Here is a 23,694-nt window from a genome sequence, read left to right on the forward strand (position 1 = left end):
GTAGGCTTTCCAGATCTTAAAAATAAGAGTGCTGCTAATAAGTAAAATGAAGGCTATGACATATAATTGTTCTTACTGCCTCATCTGAGTGGGAAGATAGTGCTGTAATTAAAATCCGTAATTCCAATGTTCCAGATAGCATGTACCTCACTCACTGATATTCCTGTCTACCTTTACATTAGCATCATGTCACCCAAGTCTATTGCTTGTAAGGAGTTATCGGCCGTGTAATTGCAAACTTGGACATGCCTATATTTACATGGTGCACTACAATACCAAAACTGATGTAAAATTTCATTTTGTGGATTATGACACAGACATGCTTAAATCTGATAAACTTCATTTGTAAATTATTGAAGACATAATTACTCTGTAACCAATCAAGCTACAGCTCACCAGCACTTATCATTCGTGCAAGCCTTGTAATATTACAAGTTGCCCAGACTAGGAATGAAGTCCTTAAAATGGGATTGCAGCAGACCAACAAGCAACAGAAAACATCTTTAATAAATGCATGTCTAGATGCACCCTGCATCTCCTGTTGATTCCCGTGGGATGTGCCATACACCTTTGAAACCCTCCTCTATGGAGGAGGCCAAAAGGGGGTGAACAAGCAGGTGTCAAGGTGATATGGGAAGGGAACTTCACTGTCCAGAGTCACAGCGTGGTGGGTGCTCTGCTGTGGGGCACTATGGCACGCATGTCACTGGTGCCCTATGCCTTCATTTCTGGTGCCTTGCAAATTGTGTGCTTTGTCTTGGCTATGCTGAGCTCATGGCTGAGCAGAAGCTACAGGCAAGCAGTTTCCACCTAAGCAACCAGTGAGAGTTTTACATTATAAGCAGTCTAACGCACAATTAGAATATGTTATTAGATCTGCACATTGCTAATTTCAGTGCGTGGGAAGGGAAGCCGAATATTAACAGTGGTTGCTCAGCTTTAGTCCTGTCTTAGGCTTCTTCTCTGCACCCTGGAGGTGCCATGGAGCCAGCCTGGCATGCAGTTATTCTGAGCACTTAATCACATGGTCTCAGAAACATTTTAATAAACTCTGACCAGCAACGCAGCTGACAGCTTCGCCTCAAAATAAAACAGCTACCCAGGATCTCAACGCGGCAAGAAAGTGTCTCATCCTGCTGAGAAGATAAGAACTCTGGTACCCAGCAAAAATGTCCGACAAAACCCCCTTCGAAACGGATATGCTGACACTCACACGATTCGTTATGGAGAAGGGACGCCGCGTTAAAGGAGCAACAGGGGAGCTGACACAGCTGCTCAACTCCATGCTGACTGCCATAAAGGCCATTTCCTCTGCAGTCAGAAAGGCAGGCCTTGCCCACATGTGAGTCCTACCTAGCAATATGGGGAGGAAGAGGAGGTAGAAAGACAGCTACTTGCACAGCAAGGCTGGGGAATGGGCAGGGATTCATAAATACGTTGGAAGTGTCTTTTTTTAAGATGAGTGACTCTAAGCCTGGATTACCAAGAGTGGGAAGTGGGAGATCTCTCTTTCTGGAGCATTTTAATATTGGGCGCAAGATAGACATTTAAGCTAACCGCTGTTCTGTAATATTTTACTCTAAAAATGTAAGTCAGAACTTCAGTGCACTGCTCACCTCAATATCCCTTGTAAATGTTGATATTGATCTATTTCTAAAACTACTGTGGATTTGTAGAATATCACACTGTGATTTTTTCTGCTAACATCCAAGTCTGGTGCTGAGCTGTGTAAATAAGGGCTTGGTTTATCTTGGGAAGCTGATGCTCTGCCTGACTGCAGTATAAGTAATGGTCTAAAGCAACTGCCCTTTGAGAAATGCCATAAGCTCCCATGCATGACTGCATTTCCCCTTCCTTCTTCAAGCAGTATCAGGGTTACAGGTGAGGAGTCTTAAAAGGCTCTATATGAAAAACAAACATAACAATTTGACATCTACTGGTTTAGCAAATGGAATAAAGAATTGCTTCAGCAAAGCCTGGAATGAACCAAGCTCTTCCTCACACAGACAGGTGAAATAGACATCAGGTCATTGTTTTAATGGTGATCTATATGAAGTGGTTCAGAGAGCTGCAACATCCTAATAAAATTATGCATTTAAAATATACAGATTTTATTATGTATTGAAAGATACATTTCTGTACATGCCTGTGTATGTACATATGCATGCATGCATAAAAAAGACAGGGAATATATTTGTGTAAGAAAGACAACATTTGTGACTTGTTCTTTCTTTTTTTTTTCCTTTTTTTTTTTCTCCCCCCCCCCCCACGCCCCCCCCCCCCACCCCCCCACCCCGTGGAAACACCAAAATGTATGACACTCTGGGTTTTTTTGTACTTCTGTTGATTATTTGGTCAAAGTCCTCAATAATATTTCCAAATCATGAATTCAAGGTCTCAGCACTATCACCCTCACTTTACAGGCATAGACCATAATATGTAGAGCGGACATGGGACATACTCAGCAGTGTCAGGTTCTTATGCCCTAACTGTTAAACCATACTTTGTTTCTGTACTTAGTAGGTGAAGCTAAGTTGTTTTGCCTACCTGACTTAAAGGAACAGTTGCTTTTGTCTCATTTTTAACTTTCAATATGCAACCTCTGAAGTATTTAAAAGTGGGGAGAACCTCCATTACAGGTGGAACAGACACCTAGCTTTCAGGGGACACTGTGCTAGATGAATCTTCCCTTCAGAAATAAAACAGCTATTATGTTAAGGAGCAAATGTCTCTTTCTTTAAACAAAAGCTTCAGGTGATGTACCAGAAATATCTAAAGTATCCAAACACACAAATGAGTAACCATTCAAATTACTGCAACTAACCATGACATTTCAGAAATTCCCATGGCAAACTTTCAATCACAGTGACTGGCTTGCATCCATCTGCATTTGTGAAGTTAGAGAGGTCTGATGTTTCTAGCCTCTCCAAACATGAGACTGTGAAGTGACTCCTTTAATGTTAAAGAGTTCAGCATGAATTTTTAACAAATTTGCCATTCAAGAGTAAAGGAGGACTTTTTCCAAGCCATAGACTGCAGCTGGGAATGTGCCTGAAAACACACTAACAGGAGAATGGATGCTTAGCACTGCCTGAAAAATCATGGTCCTTTACAGTATCTCAAACTTGGCACTCCAAAACAGAGTGCCCAAAATGCTCAATACTTCTGAAAAGCTCAGGCAACTTTGAGCTTTGAGTAACACAAAAGACCTACCCTGCCTGCAACTAAGGTCTGCTGCTGACCAACATCCTAGGGACTAATTAGTTGTCCCTTTCCCCTTCCTTTTTTTTTTTTTTTTTTTTCATAATGAATAAAAATGCTGTATCTATTCCCTATCTGAGTCCTTATACTTCTAAGATACCCAGACCATGCACATTAGGTCTAAACAGCGCTTTCTCAACTGGTAATCTCATAAATATGTATGCTACATCATAAGTATAGTGTTAAAATCAGGATAGGGAACGGAAGCATCATTCCTAACTCAGCTGAGGATCACCGTATAAAACCAGCCTTGATCCCTAGGGAATTATCTGGGGGTGCATTTAAAGCTTCTGATTTTGGGGTGGCTGGGGACTGAGTGGATGTGGGTTAAAGGACCGTCATAGAGCTCTGAGCAGCCAGCAGCAGAAAATAATGCAGGTGCTAACTGCCCTCTCAGTCCTCAACGCTGCTGCCAGCTGCTTCGTGGGGCTCTTAGGGAAGCCTGGCATGCTCCAGCCGGGCAGCGGGCTCTGCCTCTGGCCTGGAGAACATCCAAGCAGAAGCAAAAAGACACAGGTAAAGCTCCCAAACCATCGCCCTTCATCTTTCTCATGCACCCTTTTATTTTCCAGCAGCAGCAACCATCTCCTAATGCACCTCATCAGTTTAATCCAAAGGTTAGAGATGTGGGAAGATGAGAGGAAGGAGTCACCCTGACTTGGTTTTTTTTCTAAAAACCTGTAACGTTGTCCTCCCTCAGATTTCCTGATTTACTTTTCTGTAGGTTTGGTATAGCTGGCACCGTGAACGTGACCGGTGATGAAGTGAAGAAGCTGGATGTATTATCCAACTCTCTGGTGATTAATATGCTGCAGTCCTCCTACAGCACCTGCGTCCTGGTAACGGAGGAGAACAAGGAAGCCATCCTCACCCCGAAAGACAAGCGGGTCTGTGCAGCTCCTGCCTTCAGGGGTTTATTGGCTCAGGAAGCAGCAGGTGGCACTCTTGTTTCAAGTATGAAACTTGGGCCTGACACACACCGTCGCCCCCCCCCCCCACCTTCCCGGGGGAATTCAGAAATTTTGCACCATTACTGCATTGTTTTGATTAATAACTGTGGTGGATGGCATGGTTTCAACAGCTAAAGGAGCTGTGGAGGGTAAAATTATTATTAAAGTTTTGTGAAGGAGGGAGAAACATTATTTTGGAGCTTGTTAACACACCCCAGATCCCAGGTGTAAGTATATTATTAAATTCCCTGACCGCTGGTGTAACAGTTTTGGACTACGTTAATATTTAGGCAAGATAAAATGAGATGAGAGGCTGGCAGAACTGGGTTTTATGTTACATGTCCAGAGGAAACACCTGACTTGTTCATCAGGCTTCCCCCAGGAGGGGATCCTATTGCAGCAAGATACTGCTCACGCTGATGTAATCCACCCTTTCCCCAAGATGTTTTCTTTCTGCCTTCTTACCCTCAAACCTCACATCACAGGCAAGTCCTTTTGTTCAGAACAAAACGTAACAAAACAAAACATGTTTACTTGAGGAAGATGCTCACTCCCAGAATGAGTCAGTCTTTTTGCTTTCAAGTGATTTCTTGCATTGCTTGGCAGCAGAGGACTGCTCCTTTTTATCATGAGATTTTGGGCTGTCTGAGCAGAAACATGCCCTCTCCTATTTCTCTGGCAGGCCCTGCAGGGAGTGGGTGTTGTGCTGCAGGGCCAGCTGGGTCAACAGTGCAGCTTTCTCTGACAAGTCATGTCAGGCACACTTGAAGGGCTAAATGCAGTCTAAAAACCATGGGTTTTGTCAAGTAAAAGGAAATAATAGTGCAAGACTACATATCATTTAATGCTTCCCTTGCCACTTCTGTTTTAGGGTAAATACGTGGTGTGCTTTGATCCTCTCGATGGCTCATCCAATATAGACTGCTTGGCACCAATAGGAACAATATTTGCTATCTACAAAAAGGTAAGAGGATGAATGAAGCACACATGGCATGATTCACTTGGTAAAAGCAAAATGTCATGGGTATATCAACTTGCTTAGATTCTTTCCTAGGTCCTTTAGGTGTCTTTGGGATCAACAGAGTCTTAGAGTATAAGAAGTAACACTTGAGATTCACATGTGCTAAAATGCTGCCTGAATTCCCAGGAAGGGGACAATCAGCCCCATGAAATTGTTAGGTGGCAGCACTTCCCCTCTCCGGACACAAAGGAGCTTAAAACCCTCTCACCATCAGGCAGCTGGTTAGTTCCTTCAGTGATGCTTTACTCCCTGCAGGGAAGCTAAGGGGTGTGGTGGTGCTCACAACTCAGCATTTGTCTTCCTGGATAGACTGGGAAGGGCGGACAGTCACTGTCTGGATCATATCACAGTTAGCAGTGTGGTGGCCTCTCAGTGGGAGTTGCTGTGCCTGTTATGGATGGGAGTTTATAAGCATGCTAACGATGGCGGCCACCTGAGGCTGAAGGAAGCAGTCACCTACAGCCACTGGGGCCCTGCCAGCATGTTTGCTGCCATGGGGCTGCACAGCAACTGTGCAGCCAATTAACAAACATTAATAGTTAGAGTCATGCCAAGTCTTGTGATTTGATTGCTAATCTCCCAGCAGTTGGTGTTTTTCCTAAAGCCTGAACTCACAGTCATATGACTATGGGAGACCTTCAGCCATTACTATTGTGAAGTAACATCTACAGTACTTGTGACTGCAAAGAAGTCTTTGCAGACTCATATGCTATACTTCGAACACTTCATATGAGCGTACATTTTTAAAGTCTGCCCTTGCCTTTTAACTCATAGTTTTCAACGGGTTGGTCCTCATTTTTCACACTTCTGGTAGGCAATATGCTAATCACTGTTGAGAATATGCATCTACTAGTAAATCAAATAGTTATGGCACAGTCTCAACAAGGTCATGGCACAAGCCAAGTACTGGCACATGGCTGTCCACACTGTTAATGGTTAGTGCAAACCCCCATCATAGATGCAGCCCAGGCCAAACAACACAGAGATGATGCCTGGGTACGGCTTGTGGAAAGAGCAGCCCAGGGACTACCTCCAGTATTACCTTACCACCTTGCTTTTTCGGGGAAGAGAGCTTAACTGTATGGATGCAATCTATGTCACATGCCCCTGTGGTATGCAAAGGGAACCCCACCCTTTCTATTTATCTCTCTAAAGGTAGCCTAAAACTATACAGCACCTCCCAACATTTACAGGTGGTTAGCTTTCTCTTCAGAAATGCTGTGCTCAGTTACTCTGTATAAAGGCAAGTGCTCAGGTTGAAATACAGACTATATTTCTCTACCATCTTTAACTCACCAGCTAATGTCTGTAAAGACTACGGACTTATCAGTTTTCCCTAGGATTCTTCCTCGGAATAGAAACATTTCCCAAAGAACTCATGTCATTCCCAAATGCTCAAGTTTTCAATTCATTTTATGATCCTCCCATAGTTGTGGTTTTCTAATATATATTAACTTTTTTGTTGTAAATACTGTTTCTAAGTTACTGGTTTTCATGTGGGTGAGTACCTCCAGCGCTTCATAAAAAGATTACACTGCTTTGTACAGATATCCATACGAAAACCCTTCTGCTAGGATGAAGCACAGTTTGTCAATTACAAGAACAACTTAACAATTTTCCCTGGAAAGTTAGAAAAAATGTTGCATTTACAGACTTTTTCTTGCATAATTCTTGCCATTAAAATGCTAATTCCAAAGTACATGTTAAATAATGTGCTTTCCTCTCAGACAAGACAATTTTGTAGCAACACTATTAACTTTAAAACACTATTAACTTCAAACCCCTTGAAATAATGAAATAATAATAAGTGCTTTATTGATTGTTACTGAAGGGCATCATGAAGGAAATAAAAGTGATATGTTTACCCAGTGGGTGAGAATCACTTAAGAAACAAAACACATTTTCAAGCCATTTAAGGTTCATTAACATCATTCTGGAAAAGCTAGAACAATTGTAATTCTGAAGGATGATTCTTAACACCTGTCTGATATTTAGTACCTTCCAATTCTCAAATGATTGCGTTACTGATTTTCTCACCATGTCAGCACCTTAACTTCATTTCCAAAGCCACACCCTCCAGAAATGAAATGTTTGCCTCATTTTAGGAAAAAAATATAATCAACACTTTTCTATAAAGGCCAGACTTGGCCAATACAATTCAAACCTGAAAATGGTTCCTCTGGCTGCTCCCAATCCAGAGCCACCACCATGGTGGCAGATACCATTGCCTCCTGCCAGAAATGCGCTGCATCAGTTTCTTAGAGAAAACCACTGAGAAATAAATGACATCTTACTTTTATTTAATTTGCCACCTAGCTTCTACTTTCTGAAGCATGGGTAGCATTTGTTAAAAAGACCAGAAATGTCAGAAAAGTGGGGCTGAGGGAGGACCCTTGTTGAATCAGCAAAAGCCAGAGCAGGGGATACGACCTTGACAGTCACTGCTTCTGAGGGTCTCTCAGCTGCTGGAGTGTCAGGATGTTGTGACAATAAGTATTTTTTGCTTGGAGTCTTCCCAATTTTTCACTGAGCTGAATCTACAACTCTCAATTCATACTGCACGTATACGCTATGAAATTCTGCTGCTTTGTTTCATTTTGGTTTTAATTTGTAACTTTGCCCAATGCCTTAGATGTATTTTATTTCCTCCCCTTCATTGTCATGAGGACAATCTCCTCCCCTCCATGTGGTCCTTCACAGAGAAGGTGTAAGAATTCAGGGCAAATGCAAAGGATACTCATGAGACATGTAATACCAACAAAGATCTGGAAACTACGTCCTTCCAGAGCTGCTCCCACTGCTGATGAGAACTCTCTTATGTGATATGGGCAAATCATACATGCAAAAATTTTCAACCCTGGATATCACCCAAGGGTACCCCTGTAGCCAGACTCGGTATACCTTGTTTCACCTGCTTCACATCAACAACAAGCAAAAGTGACTCTGTCAATGAACACTTGTCAGAGCTTCTCTGCAGTCCCTCTGTCTATTTCAGCGCTTTGCATGAAGACCTCTAAAGAGATTTCACTACCGCCATCTCATAGTCAAAATAGAATAGAAAGGAAATCCATCTGTGCACCAGAAAGAAGTGAAAATATTCAGCAGCTATCAGAGCCTACCAGCTAGCTTAATTCCCTGGTTTGTTTCACAGTACATGGTACTTGGCAGGATGAAACTCCTGCAGTCCTAACAATGAAATATCAGCTGATCTCTAGCTTTTTTACATTCTGACGAGCTCTGCAAAATATTTGTTTGAGACTGGTCTTTTTTCCTTCCTTTTGGAAGCTGGCTCTCGGAAACACAGTTCTGAATAAAGATGGAAAAACAAGTGAATTCTACCCAACTGTCCACCTCCCGAGGAAGGTTTTCCTCTGTTTTTTCAGCATAGTCAACAAATAAGTGGTTTCTCAACCATATAAACATGGAAAATGCATTTAAGAGATAGGACTGAAAAGCTCATCTCTGAAAAATATATTTTAAATCAATACCATGCGTAACCAGCAGCTACGTATACTGTATATACCATGTTCTACAAAACAAACCTCTTTACTGTATTTATACTAAATTACTTTTTATTTAATGAGGAAAACATATAAAGAGCTAGTAGAATCATAATATGTTTGCAACTAGTTGTGTAAATGTATGTTTAATTCTGCATTTAATGTTGCTGATAATAAGTCTACTATTGACAACCATTGCTTTTGATGATGAGATGTACGTGCCATGGGGATTAATTTTTGAAAGAGAAGATGCTATGTAGGGTATAATAGTTGGTTCTGTAAAAGATTGTTTTAGCAAAGGATTAGGCACTAATAGTCAGTATTCAAAGCTCTGGAATACACAAACAGGGGTTTTAACTAGTCTTCCTTCATTATGTGCATTATAACCTCTCTGAATAAGGAGCTTGACATAGAGTATTCCAAGGGACTGTGTACCAGATATATTTGCACATGTTATATTTCAGCTCCCATAAAGAGCTGGTTGCCAACTGGATTTTTTTTGCCACAGAAGAGCTTGGAAAAATAATAATAATTAAAAGTTTTGAGCAAAATACAGCTAAAAACTGTAAACGAAAGTAACAAAAGTAACAGAATCTTTCATCTGAACATGAAAACATTTTGATGTGGAATTACTGTCTCCATATGCCAAGAAAGATGTCGTTTTGGTGTCCTGCATCTGTTTTCCTCTAGATATTGGCATACAACCATGAATGGGATCCCCAGATTATGCTTAGATTTCCACTTTACTAGGACCCTGATGTTTAACCTGAGAGCTCCTTGCCATGGGGCACAGCAGAGAATTTCTCTGTTGGAGGAGAGGTGTTTTCCTTTGGAAAATATCTGTGGAAGGCATTCTTGATTTTTTAAAGAATTTACTCAATATTCATCAAATATTTTATTTTCTACACAAACCAGTCTCCAATGGGTTTTATTTTTTTAACTAGATATTTTGGGCTAGAGCTGCTATTTCTATTTATCTGCTACTTGTGTTGGTTTAGCCCCTGACGGGGTCTGAGACCACGCGGCCACTGCCCCTCCCCAAAGGGAGTGAAATACAAAGCCCCGAGACTGAGATAAGGAGAGGTTTAATACAACAGAGCAACAGCAACACAACAAACAATAACAATAAGAATAACAGTGATAACAATGAACAGAGCAAAGTATATACCGATACAGCAGTGAGAGAACCGGCTGCGCCAACCCACGTGATCACCGATCCTTCCCGCGCTCGCGCCAGGATGTGACGTCAGCATGGCATATGAATAACCCAGCTAGAGCTTCCCCCACTGCTGGGGAAACTTAACCCTATCCTGGCTAAACCAGGACACTACTCAATCTAATTAGGCCCATGCAATCACTGAGAAACTGTCTGAGTTTGGAAAAATAAAATGCTAAACCAGGGCCTGAAGAAAGGATCTGAGGGGGTTCTCATTTCAATTCCTTGTGAACCACCAGCAAAACATCCACTGAAGACCCACAACAACTGACAAGCTTTTAAAGAAACGTTAATATCAATCATTCCCTACCCATTTTGTAGTCCCAGGAGGTAAAGGCTGGAGTCAGCCTTCCCAAGTACGCTTGGCTGTTCTCCTTTCTTATTCCACCAGTCAAACTTTTGTAAGCCGTGGCTGAGGCGCACCCCCAGAGCTGGCTGGAAATATTTGCACCAGGTCTGCTTGGGCTATTGTTTTTCAGTGATAACCAAAGTGCCAAATCAAAATACAAGTATTGGAAATTGATTAAAAGCCTGAAGTAAAATGCCATGTGAATGTTCTATGTGGAGTTATAGATGCATACCTGTGCACAAGCACACATTACATATGCGAAGCAAATGCATTTGTTATTTTATATATAATATGAACATTTATAGCACTTCAGTTACCCATCTCTTCACCAGCAGAGACCAATGCACAATCTCCGTTCCATCATGTTGCACTATCTACTCTTTTATTCTGCATTACTGGAAGCAGCTTGTCTGTAATGTTAATTACTGCATTCACCTCACAGTTACTCCCTCTGAGGGTTGTCAGTATGATAGTTTATGTTTACATTTACAGAAAATTAGTACCTCTGTTCTCAGATTTCTGATGATCTTGAATTAATAGGCTGGGCTGTAATGCTAAGGTATCAGCTTTGTTGCAGGTATTGTACTGATTGCATGACATGTATAAAATAACAAAGTCTCAACATCCTGTCCCAGCATGCACATGTACTTGTACCAAACTTGCCCTTAACTAGTGGGAACAATCTCTCTTCTGGTTGTTTCAAAGGCCTGTGTAGACACAAAAAGGAAATCTGCCTCGCATTATTATGTAAGTGTTGTTTTTATTGTTTCACATAAAAATTTAACCTTCAGTCCAATGGTTATTCTTCCTCAGGAAACAGATGATGAGCCTTCTGAAAAAGATGCTTTGCAGCCTGGACGCAATATTGTTGCCGCAGGCTATGCCTTGTACGGCAGTGCTACACTGGTTGCTCTCTCCACCGGGCAAGGAGTGGACTGCTTCATGCTCGATCCGGTACAGTCATCGTGTTAATCACATTGTCACTACCTTTTAGACCTTTCCATGCTTGGGTTTGCTCATTTTTGCTACTCCTTGTCTCTGTAATCTAGGCAATCTACACGATTCTTTTTTTTCACCCACATCCTGGAGCACCCCACGTCTGCCTTACAAGTATTCAATAATACATGAGTATATTGGTACCAATACCTCTATTTTTTCTGCTCAGTGAAAGAGAGTTTAAGTGTTTGAATCCCTGTTCGTTTAATCCAGACTGCTAGTTAGCACAAACACTTAAGAAAATATACTCTGAACAGTGTCTTTGCCTCCACTTGAAGGACTCCAACTTCTTTCTTGTTCTTGCTTTTTCTGTCTGTAGACCCTCAGCATGTTCAGTGTTTAGCCTGGGGCAAGGACTGTTTTTTGATACAGTTCATACAAAGTGATATCTGATTCCTTGAGTGCAATTTAGTTTTATCTCTAAGTCCTCTAAGCTACATATCCAACTATTTGTAAAAGCAGAATCATACCCATACAGTTGGACATGTGTTACCCCTCAGTGTTGAGCCCAGGAGCCCAACAAGTGTTCCTGGAGGAAGGACACTGATCATTTGAGAAACCAGCATTAGATGAGGGCAATAACATAGGAGGGTTTTTTAGTAAAAGGATGCATTATTATCAAAACTCCTTTAAGCTTTATAAATAGGCTCATTCCAAGTGGAAAGAACTGGGACCTGAACTGCTCTGGTTAGACGAAGAGAAGGTGGAAGTTGTACTCAAACTTCAGACAGCAACACCTGAGGTAGCTGACCACATCCACTTTAAGATATTTAGACAAGACAGGCAAGAAGAGTTCAAAAATCAGAAAGCAGTGTAATTGCTTAATTTGTAACCTTATTATTTGTGGACAGAGATTCACGATCCATCTGCTTCCAGGTATGACGGGTGTTCTTCTGCTATATTAACTATTACAGTAGAATTGCTTTTTGTTTACAGTACCAATGTGACAAATTTTCATGAACATAACACAGAGTCTGTACTTTCTGCTCTGTTTTTAATACTGTGAAGTTATACACAAGACTGGTGTTGAAAAGACCAAGCTGTATTAGCATTTCTCCCATCTCTAGTGTGACAACTGCTACAGAAAGTCAACAAAATTTTCTGCTGCTTGCTAATAGCTGGTCTGTCCTGTTCTTCTGTAGGGTCTTGGTGAATTTATTTTGGTGGACAGAGATGTTAAAATCAAGAAGAAAGGAAAGATATACAGTCTCAATGAAGGGTACGCGAAGTATTTTGATCCTGCAATGACAGAATATTTACAAAAGAAGAAATTCCCTGAGGTAAGAAAGTATTAGCACTGTACCCAATGTACTGTGTGCTGGCAAGCACTGCATTCCATGAAGTCCTGGTGGATGGGAAAGGATTTGAAGGCCTCCATGAGTTTAGTCCCATGTAACCCTTTCAGGCCATCAGGTCCATTTTGGGTATGTATCTCATGTGTTTTTTTCTGGTGCCCTAACATCTTCTATAGCTTAGACTTCAGTAAGTAAATTCATAGCTTGTTCATCACTGTGTGGAGCAAAATGTGCTGTACATGAAGGACCACGTTTTTCAACAAAGCTCTGAAAATGTGCCAGCAAAATGTGGGGGTACCCTTGTTTTCTAGCTTATCTGACTATGCAGCTCAGTCATATGTGCAGCTGAGCATTTGGGCAGATTAAACCTACTGCCCAAAAGGTGTTTGCAGGGATCTGGGTGACATCACTGTCTCCTTCTCGTATTCACTTGAATCTGAGAAATGCAGTATCACTCTTGCACTGTCTACTTTCATCATATGGAGCAAAAAACCCATAGGTTGAAAAAAAAAATTGTGTGAGGCACAATTTCACTACATTCTGTTGTTAAGAGGATTATATGTTACCCCTCAGAGACGTAAAGCTGAGGACATCCCATGTCTGATGAACTTCCTCGTGTTCCATGCCTGATGAACAGCTCTATATGGCCTCTAATTCATGCTAGGAGGACAAAACACAAGCTCTCAATGTGGAAAGCTGGAAGCCCTCTAGAAAGTGTGGCTATGTGACCACTAAGTCATAACAAAATATTGTGATGTGGAACACTGAATTTGGCCTGGAAACTGGTTCTAGTGCTCTTGCTGTTAAAAATAAACAAACAAACAAAAACCCCAAACAAACCATAGGATTATTTTTTTAAGATATTAGTTGTTGAGAATACTTACACAGGGTTCATGTAAAAATCAATGTATCCAGTAGAAAACTTCAGGGTGCTGTACAAGGGAAATGTACTGAATAGGAATTTAAACCATAGTCCTGTGAAAAGCTCCTTCTGAGCTGAAAATCTGAATTTACTGCATTGGATACAGCTTCAATGTTGACCTCTTATCAAAACCTCTTTTCCATATTACCCAGATTGTAGCTACAGAGGGTGTCACATGACAGCATTTTAAACATGTTCGTTTTGAATATTTGAGGTTATTTTGAAACTTCAAAATCTGCTTTCAGTCCAGCTGTGAAAGAAGCAGAAGCTTACAGCACAACTTTCATACTTCCTGAAAACTAATCCAGCTGGGAAAGAGAAGGGGCTCTGTGCTTCTCATTCTGCTCAAGTTATGCTGAGCTATGTATTCAGTATAATGCACTAACACTAGATTTATTAATTTGTGTTTTTGCAAATCACCCAAGTGTTCTTTACAAAAACTCTTAAACAAATAGTCAACCACAGCCAACTATAAAAAGACTGAAGAGATTTCAAACTCAGTAGAAAGACCAGACAGAGATATATCACCACAGGCTCAGTAAGGATGGCTCTATCATGTGATTCACTAAATCCTTAGGTTAGGACATACAGGAAAAACCTCATTTGCAAACACTATTTTATCTCAAATCTGTGCTTCATTTGACAAAAACCTGTTGAAAGTGTCATTGCTCTAATGCAACAGAAGTTGGCAGAAAGTGTTTTTGTTACTTTAAAACAAGCAGCACAGTAGTGCATGGGTTATTTGGGGCAGGGGAAGCCTTTTCAAGGGTGCTGAGCAAGCACATTTCTTTGCTGCTCTGAGACGTAGGGTTGTCTGTGTGAGAAGGGCCAAGGCACCAATGTTATGGCCACAAAGCACAAGGAAGTGCCATGCCCATCTGAGAGCTTGTTATGAACCTAAATTTTGGAAACAGCATAACTCAGTTCCATGATTTAAAAAGAATATTATATTTGCATTGTGGGTGGACAAGAGAGAGAAGGTGTTGCCACTCTTCCATAGCATAAAGCCTGCTTCCTGGCACCATCTGTAAACCTTACCAGCTACAGCTACATTGATGATGCTCCTACCTTCCTTGCAGCACCTGGCTGGAGCATTGCACAGCTTTGGTCTTTGTCTTCCTCTCTTCAGCATGCAGAAGGGCAGTGGGGGGTATCTGCTAGATACCCCCTGCCTCTGATTTGAGGAGGAACTGACATGTGGGGCATGGGGGACCTCTTCTTACTCAGGCAGACCACTCACCCTATGGCCTTCTGGCCACTAGAAGCCAAGAGAATATGCATTAATTTCAGCTACTTGTCACTTTCTTATCCCTTTTTTCCCTTTTATCCTACCTTGGTTCTTGGTCAATATACTGTTCAGATGACTTTCTAACATTGCCACAGAAAACAAAAATGTTAAAAATAAAACAGGCCAAAAAAGTCAGATGTTGTCCACAACGTGTGTTGTGTTCTGTATCACTGTCATTGGCAACCAAACATTACAAATCAACTGTTTATGTGGAGAGAAGAGATTTTCCCTTACTAACAACAGTGTCCTAGATCAGACAGTTTGCACTACAAAGCCATGTTGACCCTCAAAGTTTCTTGTCACCATTCACCTAAGGCATATATTCTGAATTAAAGCACTGGAAAAGTGCTGTTGTTCTGCAGGTCACCTGTAAACCTCCTACCATTGTCATGCAGATCTTAGTAGGAAATATTTATCTAGACACATCTCTTCTGGAACAAGACTCCAGAGTAAAGCTAATTTTTTGTCAAGCATCACAAAATCTCCTGCTGCTTAACCAGCTTGAAAAGCAAGCTGCTATTTGCAAGGCTGTCTGTAATGCAACATGTTTACTCCAGTCTGCACTGTATAATGTGATTTGCGGAAAACAGACTCCACAGCTCAGAGAGAGTTATAAAGCAGGTATGTTTACTCCGGCACTGGGGTGCAAGGGGATTTCTCCACAAAGCTTGCACACCCACAGCACATTTTACCAAAAACTTATAGAGGGTGGATATACATATCCATTGGATTACATACCACAAACATACATACGCATAAGTAAGGCTGGGTTAGTTCGAAAGGCTGGTGTCAGCAGTTTATGTTCTCTTTGCACCTGCACGCTGCCTCCTGGGGGGCGTCTTCAGGGGTCTTTGGGAGGAAGGCTCGTAGTCTTTCTCACCTTGTACTTTTCCCCGGAGCATGCGCAGATTCTCTTGGCCAGTTTCTTGAATAACAAGAGTATTTTCAGCCGGTTTACTCATTCTATCTTATCTAAAAGTACCAGTGGAACTTCTACCCTCCATATATGGCTATCTTTACTCATTATCGAGACTAAACTAGTTAGAGCACATCTGCTTTCCAAGGACAAGAAACATTTTTGCCGACCATAGTAATTCTTGGTAAATTTCCACAGCAAACTGCTTTGTTTTGATGAATGCAGTAGCAGTAGCCCTTGGTAAGCTTCCACAGAACAGTCAGGGCAAGCAGGATTATTAAGCAATATTCAGGAATCATTAGAAGTTGCTATAAGTAAATAAGTTGCAAAGCAGGTGATCATTTCCTTGTATCAAATGGACACTGCTGGTCCAGAAACTGTTTCTGCACAATTTTCACTCTAACTCCTTCCCAAAGTGGGTTCTTCTTCCAGTAATGCTTGCAGGGCCCTAGCCTCTAGCTGGCATTGGTTCACTGATGGTAGAACTCAGAGACATGCTGTGGGCATTATTGTACTTTGCTATTCCACACATTTTTATCTTCGCTTCCTACAGTCACAAGAGAAGTTGAGTCTCATCATGGCTTGCTGATTCAGAGACATGCAATGGAGACTCCCTGATTAAGGATTTCTCTTAGTAATGCCATCAAAAACAAATCATCAACACCACATTTCAGCATGAAGCATTCTTCTGCCAGCCAGCCCAGCTGTGCCCAAGTGACATAAAAAAATAATAAAAACACTGCTTTTGTCACCATATCTGTATGTGGAGTGAGGGATGCAGGGTGTTGCTGCTGTAGCCTGTAGAAAATACTTTTTTCACCCCGCTCTCCTAGTCATCACAGTTATGCAAGAAAAACTTGGTCTTGTTCTGCTGTGGAGGAACATAACTGTCAGAAATGAGTAGAATAAAGAAGTGAAAAAGTTACTTCCATCACACTGTGAAGAAAAAAATCACAGGACCTATCTGTTAGGAGCCATCTTTGTTACTCTGGGTTAAGCAAAGAAAAGCAGTGGAAAGGATGAAACTAAGAGTAATAACAAGTTTACTCAAATGCCATGGATGCTGACCAAGGGAACATCAACGTTCTCCAAGTCTTTCATTAGCATCAGCTGAACCAGTGCGAAGTGCTCACTGGGCAAACACACAGCTTGGCATTACCCAGAACTCAGGATGAATCTCCCTAGAATTCATGTGCTGTTATTTTGGTTGAGAAGATAGCTTGGGCAATACACCAACATGCATGCAACACCTATTAACTTTCCCATCTGTAAGAAAAATGCACGAGTGACCTAACTGGAGAAACAAGAAGTAACACTTCTAGTAACCAAAGGGCCATTTATACCATGCAGGTAGCTGGATGTTAAGGGAAGTGAAAATTTTATTTCAGTCTGTGGTTCAGATGATAACCATACCAGAATGAAGGAATTTCTCTTCTGTATTATTCTCAGCATTGTGTTTCTAGCAGATGAATTTCTATTAGGGTAAGAAGCAATTAAAATTGTCAGTGGCATCTCATCAGCTTCACATAACACTGCCCACGTACACATAAATTGTGTAAATGACCTGCATGCATATAAGAAATCCAGCACATCCCAAACATATCTCATAATTTGAACACAGGTGGCTCAGCTGTGCAGTTCATGGTCAGTAAATTTTACACATGTGGGTTGCAGATTCCTTATTGGATAATGTCATAGAAGCAGTCCTTAGTAGTCTGTTTCTGGGCCTGCTTATGTTTGATACGTTGTGACTTTTCTTAATGTTTAACAAACCTTTCCTAAGGCTTGCTTCATCACCTTCTGAAACCAGAAAAGAGAGGTCTTCCTTTGACTGTATTTTTAAAGGTAACTTTAGACTGTAATGACATTTTCCCCTGAAAATTGTCCCTTCTTAAACTGCAGATTTGCTTTGGTCTCTCTTTAAGACCTCTTAAGGTGTTTTTTCTGACCTCAGATTTTTACAGTTGCAGTCACAAGTGAAAACATCTGTGAGATGGAGAAACTACCATTTGAAGTCTAAATATATTATTTGAGAGTAAGCCATGAAAAATAAGGGATCAACTACTTAAATGTATTGTTCAGTTGTGCCTGGAAGTGATAAGGAAAGGTTTAAATAAAACTAAATATAAAAGGTCCAGGCTGTGTCTTATCCATCATGTCTTTCATACTTTGTATTGTTTTTGTCTGAATTTTTAGTAGTTTTCCTAACGTGTACAAGAAGGAAGAATTGTAGAAAACAGCACAAGTACTGGGTTATTGAACAGGGTTATTACCTAGGCTGGAACAGTTCTCTGTTCCACTTTTAGTACCAGCTGTATCAAATATCCAAGTCTTATATTTAGTGGATTAGGACTCAACTTCCTAGTGCTGTGTGGCATTATATTGTGTAATTTCATGAGAATCATTTCCCATTTTAAAAGAGAGTAGATATCAAAACTTTGCAGTTGCACAGAACAGTTTGAAGAAGTGATTTCAAAATAGAATTATTAGTTCTTCTCTATCTGTGTTTTTTCCTCCTACTTGTGTTTCTTTTTCTCCCAGCTAACCTCATGATTTTGCTGGGAAGGGTGACTAACCTGTGATGTCTGAAGATCTTGGAACTGGCACTGAACAAATTCTCTATGTATTTTTCTGGATCTAGTATCAGCACAAGGCAAGCTTTGTAGAAAGCACTAAGATTTTTTATTAGACAACTGACTGAGACAGAAAAAAAAACATGCAAAGGTTTTTTCAAACTTTTAGCATTGCAATACACACATATATAAATATATCAAATGTGCATGAAGTCTTAGTCTCTAGTAATTTTCTGGAGAGGCGCAAATTCCTCCTATGCTTCATTCAAGACAGAGTGGGAGACATCAAAAGACCAACAGACTTCTTGACATAGTAGCTTTCAAAAAGCTTTCCTTTGGTTTACATTTGTATTGTATATTTCCCCTTCATAAAAGTACGGTGACCTGGTGCTTTTCTCGGGTGGACCTTATTTGGTGTATATAACTTCTATTTGTGCAAGACACTGTGCTTCTCTTCTGCATTTCCTACCTTATCAATTTTATGATCAGCAAACCTGAGACTGATATGAATACTTCCCTGACTGATCTTACTAAAATGACCTCTCCTTCAACATTCATTTCTAAGGTGAGAGCAAGGAAAATGACATTCATAAATAAATTGCTATGTCCCAAACTAAGCTGCAGAATGAATGCTATCATCAATTTCACAACCTGATAAATAAGCTAGAAGGAAAAAGCTGGAGCCCTCTAGGAACCATATAGATGTGTAGTGAAAAATGATGTCCCTCCTCATGGCCTAGCTTGGGAACCAGTGAAGAACTGGCAATCAAATGGGTACCTTGTTATTATAATGTGGAGAAGTTTTCACTCACTGTTTGCAGCCCTCGCTTTTTCACAGGCTGGGGGTGATACCAAATTGTGCACTCACATTACAGGCACTCTGGTTTCCATACTGTGAATGCATCTCTTTAAAGTGCTTATTTTAGAACCCCATAGATGATCACTACGTCTTACAAAAGGCTAAGGTTCAGGCTGGTTTACGTATTTGCAGTGTTCATAAGCAGCCATTTATTTAAGTAGCTTTGATTCCTGTTTTATAACAAAATTACATTTTGCAGTGCTACTAACTGTCTAGCCTGGTAGATATAATGTTTTACTCTTATGTTTTTCAGGATGGCAGTTCCCCATATGGTGCCAGGTATGTGGGCTCCATGGTAGCTGATGTTCACCGTACATTGATGTATGGTGGGATCTTCATGTATCCTGCTAATCAGAAGAGTCCTAAAGGAAAGGTAAATAGTTTGACTTACTCTTTGGTGAACTTAGTCAACCTAATACCTTTGGTTTTCCTGGAGATGTAAAGAAATAGTTCAGATATATAAACAGATAATAATTTTCCACTCCTGGAGAAAATTATTCATGGATATGATAGCCAGCAGTTGAATTTAGGAAAGAAATACAGGCAATTCCCAATGTGGGCCAGAAATCTTCCTGTGTGTTTTTCTATTACAAACTACTGAAATGGTTTTCACTACAACTAAGGGCTTTATTCACTTTTCTAAAGAGAAATATTTCAGTACCATATAACCCCACTGAGATACCTATGCACAGCTAGCAGATACAACACGGTCCTAAGGAAGACCTCTGCACTTTATACTGGCAATGACAGTCCGGGTGGGATATGCTGAACTCCAGATAGTCCAATGTTAGACAACACAGTTTGGCTACCTAATGTTTCCAAAGGGTACTGATCTTACTCTCACCAGCCCTGCAAACTCAAGCTTCTACTAACTTACCTGAAAAACTCTGTCAGTGGAAGGTGAGTTTCATGCATGCTGAAATCAGTATTCTGGGAAAAGATGATTTCCCATTTGGATACCTGTACAAAACACACCATGACTTAATGCAGTGCAATGCAATGCAGTGACTCCCTGAATCTACTGGGCCATAGACCATAGCCAACCTCAAGTTTTGTCCTGCAGCACCAGATACCCTTATTACTAAACTTCTAAACAAATATGCTTTAAAAGAGATCTGGTTATACAGCTGATCTGTGAACCACCAGTAACCTGCAGGTCATCCTTAGGCAATGATTGGCTCAACGCATAATAGATTGGTCATGGTGTTCTGACTCCAAGACCTTCTTCTTTCCTGATCAATACCATACTTAAAACCTTCCATTCAAATGTTTTTGGATCCTTGGCTGGTATGTGCAGAAATTTGCCCTCATGAAGCTACTTGCCCCATTTCCCACACTGGTATCAGAACATTCTGATGTCCACAGTTCTTTAGGGACAGAGAACACATATTTATCATAATAACAGCAGATCCAAGTGGCCTGCGAAACGAGAAGAATAGAAAAAGAACTCTTCAGAATATACAACAGAAAATGTCTGCATGTTTGTCCAGGCAAATTTGATTTAAATATTTGATACAGCATTCCAGAAAAAAAAAAAAAACAAACAACACCCAAACAAAAAACCAAACCAAACAAAAAAAACCCCAACACATTAAACAGTGTGGATCTATTTGTGTATCAGAGCAAGAGACAAAAAAGCAATTTCCTGTGTGTGAGAGAAGTGGCTTTGCTGACTAGCTTCTTCAAATTAAACTTTTGTTTTGAAATCTGTGTTAAACCATTGTTGAAGAGAAAAGATGACAAACAGGACAAAAGAACAAATGTACAAAGTACTTACATAATTTTATAGAAATCAAGATTTCTGCATGAGTTAGAGTATATTGACTACTGCATTGATCTGGCTTGTACTGCCATAGTAGAGAGAGTAATGAAAGAGGCAAAAACTGTACTATCGTTACAAATAAAAGTTTTCTTGTTCCCTTCTCAGACTGCAGGTGTATACAGTTCTTTTCAAAAAAATCTCTCCTTGTTGAAGAGATAATGTCTTTGTGGCAGGTGCCCTGATCATCATCCCCCTGAAAGATAGTCTATGCACTTGGATAGAGAGCTGAGAGGAACCAAATGTCACTGAAATTTATACAAAGGCTTTAGAGCAAATGTAAATTACATGCATGTAGGCCCTTGCATACAGAGCTCCTTCTTTAAGTTAAATAAAGAGTGAGAACAAAATGCACAACAACCAGTTAAGAACTAGCCAACAAATAAATCCTCTTTTCAAATCAGATATGTTAAATAATATTTTTTATGAACGTAAGGCATATAGTTCTCTATTAGTTGAAAGATGTTAAACCTATCTGAAGACAGAGACCATCTGAAGACTCCTAAGAGCAACTGCACTACTACCTGAAGGAAAAGTGCTTTCCTTAAGCCATGTAGTCACAGTTAAGCAACAAGAAACTCAACACATGGTTCCACATTGGCGCCACTGCTGTTTACTGGCTCATGATCTTCCAAAAGTTGGCCATGCACTAAGGAGAACAATGAAGGTTATCAGTCCTATGTTGCCTGTCAGATGGAGCCCTTGTACCAGAAGTAGCACTTCAGTGTTAAAGATAAGAATGAAGGTAATATGCACTATTTAAGGTTGTTACATGGTTTTATTACAAACATGTGTGATAAAGGAATGATGGGTCGTAAAGTCCTGTGTCCAACCCATTTCTTCGTCTCTATATGTGGTTGCATCCTGTTATGCTTCCTTCTCCCCAGAAAACATTCTCTCTTTTGCACATATGAAAAGTCCTTTAAACATAATATGCGCTAACATTGTCATGCATGGGTGTTTCATAGATCGTCAAAGATTCAATTAAACCTACAGAAATAATGTCTGTTAAAAGGTAACCAGCTATCACATATTTTAAACACAGAAACTTTTGGCATATGTCCCAGATAACTTTGCATTCCACCAGAACACGGGCATACCTGAGGTAACATTTTTGAAGATGTGAACAGGTATCAGGGTCCAAACCAAAAGTGCCTCCATACCAAAAAGGACAACTTGCTTTTAATAATTATAGCAGTTACTTCTGAAAACAGACTCACTATCTGGATGAGTTCAGGCCACTAATATCTATTCATATTTCTGAAGAGTGGCAATCAAATCCTGAAATTTGAAACTGGGAGCATCAAGTTTCAAACTCCAAAATATCCTGACCAAACACAACGCTATTACCCCAAGCTTTGAGGTAACACATAAAGCCTGTACATGAGAAGAGATTTTGGCTTTTCTTTCCTGGTATTGTTAACTTAGTTGGCTTAACTGTTTTGCTGATGTCTGTGGGCTCAACAGCCTCTTTTGACATTTTTGACAAAATATAGCTTCACCGGTGCTGCACATCAGTATATCAGCTTAGAAACGATGGTGGTGATTCTTGCATGCCGGGTCAGTACACTCTTCCTCAAAACAAAAGGTATTAAGGGAGGTGAGAGGAGGAGAGGGAAGGAGCTAGGGCTGATTGACAGACATTGCTACTTAGGTCAGTTGATGTTTGGTATAAAATTTTGCAAAATCACAAAAGGAAGGTTAGATTCTGGTAAGTCCTTTGGTGTAATTTCCCCCAAAGGCAATCATGTGTTTCCTCTTTCTTTCTAGCTCCGACTGCTCTATGAGTGCAACCCTATGGCTTTCATCATCGAGCAGGCAGGTGGGATGGCGACTACAGGGACTGGGGCAGTGTTGGATGTGAAACCTGAGAGTATTCACCAGAGAGTCCCTCTTATCCTCGGTTCTCCAGATGATGTGCAAGAATATCTTGCTTGTGTACAGAAACACCAGAAGAGCAGCTAAAGGCTTTTTCACATCAGACCTTGCTCATCCATCTTCAGTTTACAGAAAAAGCCAAGATGGTGGATTCTAGCAATTAGCATTCATCTCTCAGTGAAAATCCCACATTATGAGAACAAGAAAAATAGTGAGAATGGCTGATGAGAAAAACAAAAATTTCATTTCTCCTTGCAGACATGTGTAAAAATCCTTTAACTCTGATTTATGTAGTACAAATGTAGAGACAAGTCTGATTATTAAACAGAAGTGACTTAATTTATATAATATTAACAATTGTGTTAGTACCCCAATTTGATCTGAAGCTTTACATCTGACATTACCTGGTTGGCGTTGTTTCAGACAGAATTTTCACATCAACGTTCACAATGCCATTATCTAGATTTTCTGTTAGAGGTTTTGTCACAAGTGCTTTTTATCTTGACAGCCCTGAGAAGACCAAAAGCCTCGTGATGTCTGAAACAGTGTTTTTAAGCTCCAAATTATGTATGTCTTGGGTAATTAATAAAGATGAAAAGGCTGCAATGTTGCCAGCGTATTTCAGTTCTCATAAGAACAGGAAAATGCTTTGTGTTATTTACAGACAGGCAACCTTCAACAGCACAAATTACAATAAACCATTGCTACAGATGTGACGCTCAAATCATGACTATTCCCTGTTTATCCATTGTTCTCTGTAACAGAAGATGAGCTATTTCCACAAAGCAACTGTTACACTTCCCTTTTCTTTTACTTTGAAAGGTTCTCATTTCAGATTGAAGCTTGACCTG

The 23,694-nt window shown here is 40.4% G+C and overlaps 1 protein-coding gene across 1 annotated transcript; it reads left to right on the top strand.

The window, feature by feature from the left end:
- The first annotated feature begins 781 nt into the window (after positions 1-781).
- LOC141938087 (fructose-1,6-bisphosphatase isozyme 2) lies at positions 782-23,567 on the top strand. The gene is made up of 7 exons (XM_074856586.1): positions 782-1,342; positions 3,986-4,148; positions 5,083-5,175; positions 11,111-11,251; positions 12,436-12,573; positions 19,400-19,519; positions 22,736-23,567. The coding sequence occupies exons 1-7, from the start codon at positions 1,170-1,172 to the stop codon at positions 22,928-22,930; spliced, it is 1,023 nt and encodes a 340-aa protein (XP_074712687.1). The 5' UTR covers positions 782-1,169; the 3' UTR covers positions 22,931-23,567.
- The last annotated feature ends 127 nt before the right edge of the window (positions 23,568-23,694 follow it).

This window comes from Strix uralensis, chromosome Z, assembly GCF_047716275.1.
Source record: "Strix uralensis isolate ZFMK-TIS-50842 chromosome Z, bStrUra1, whole genome shotgun sequence".
Lineage (NCBI taxonomy): Eukaryota > Metazoa > Chordata > Aves > Strigiformes > Strigidae > Strix > Strix uralensis.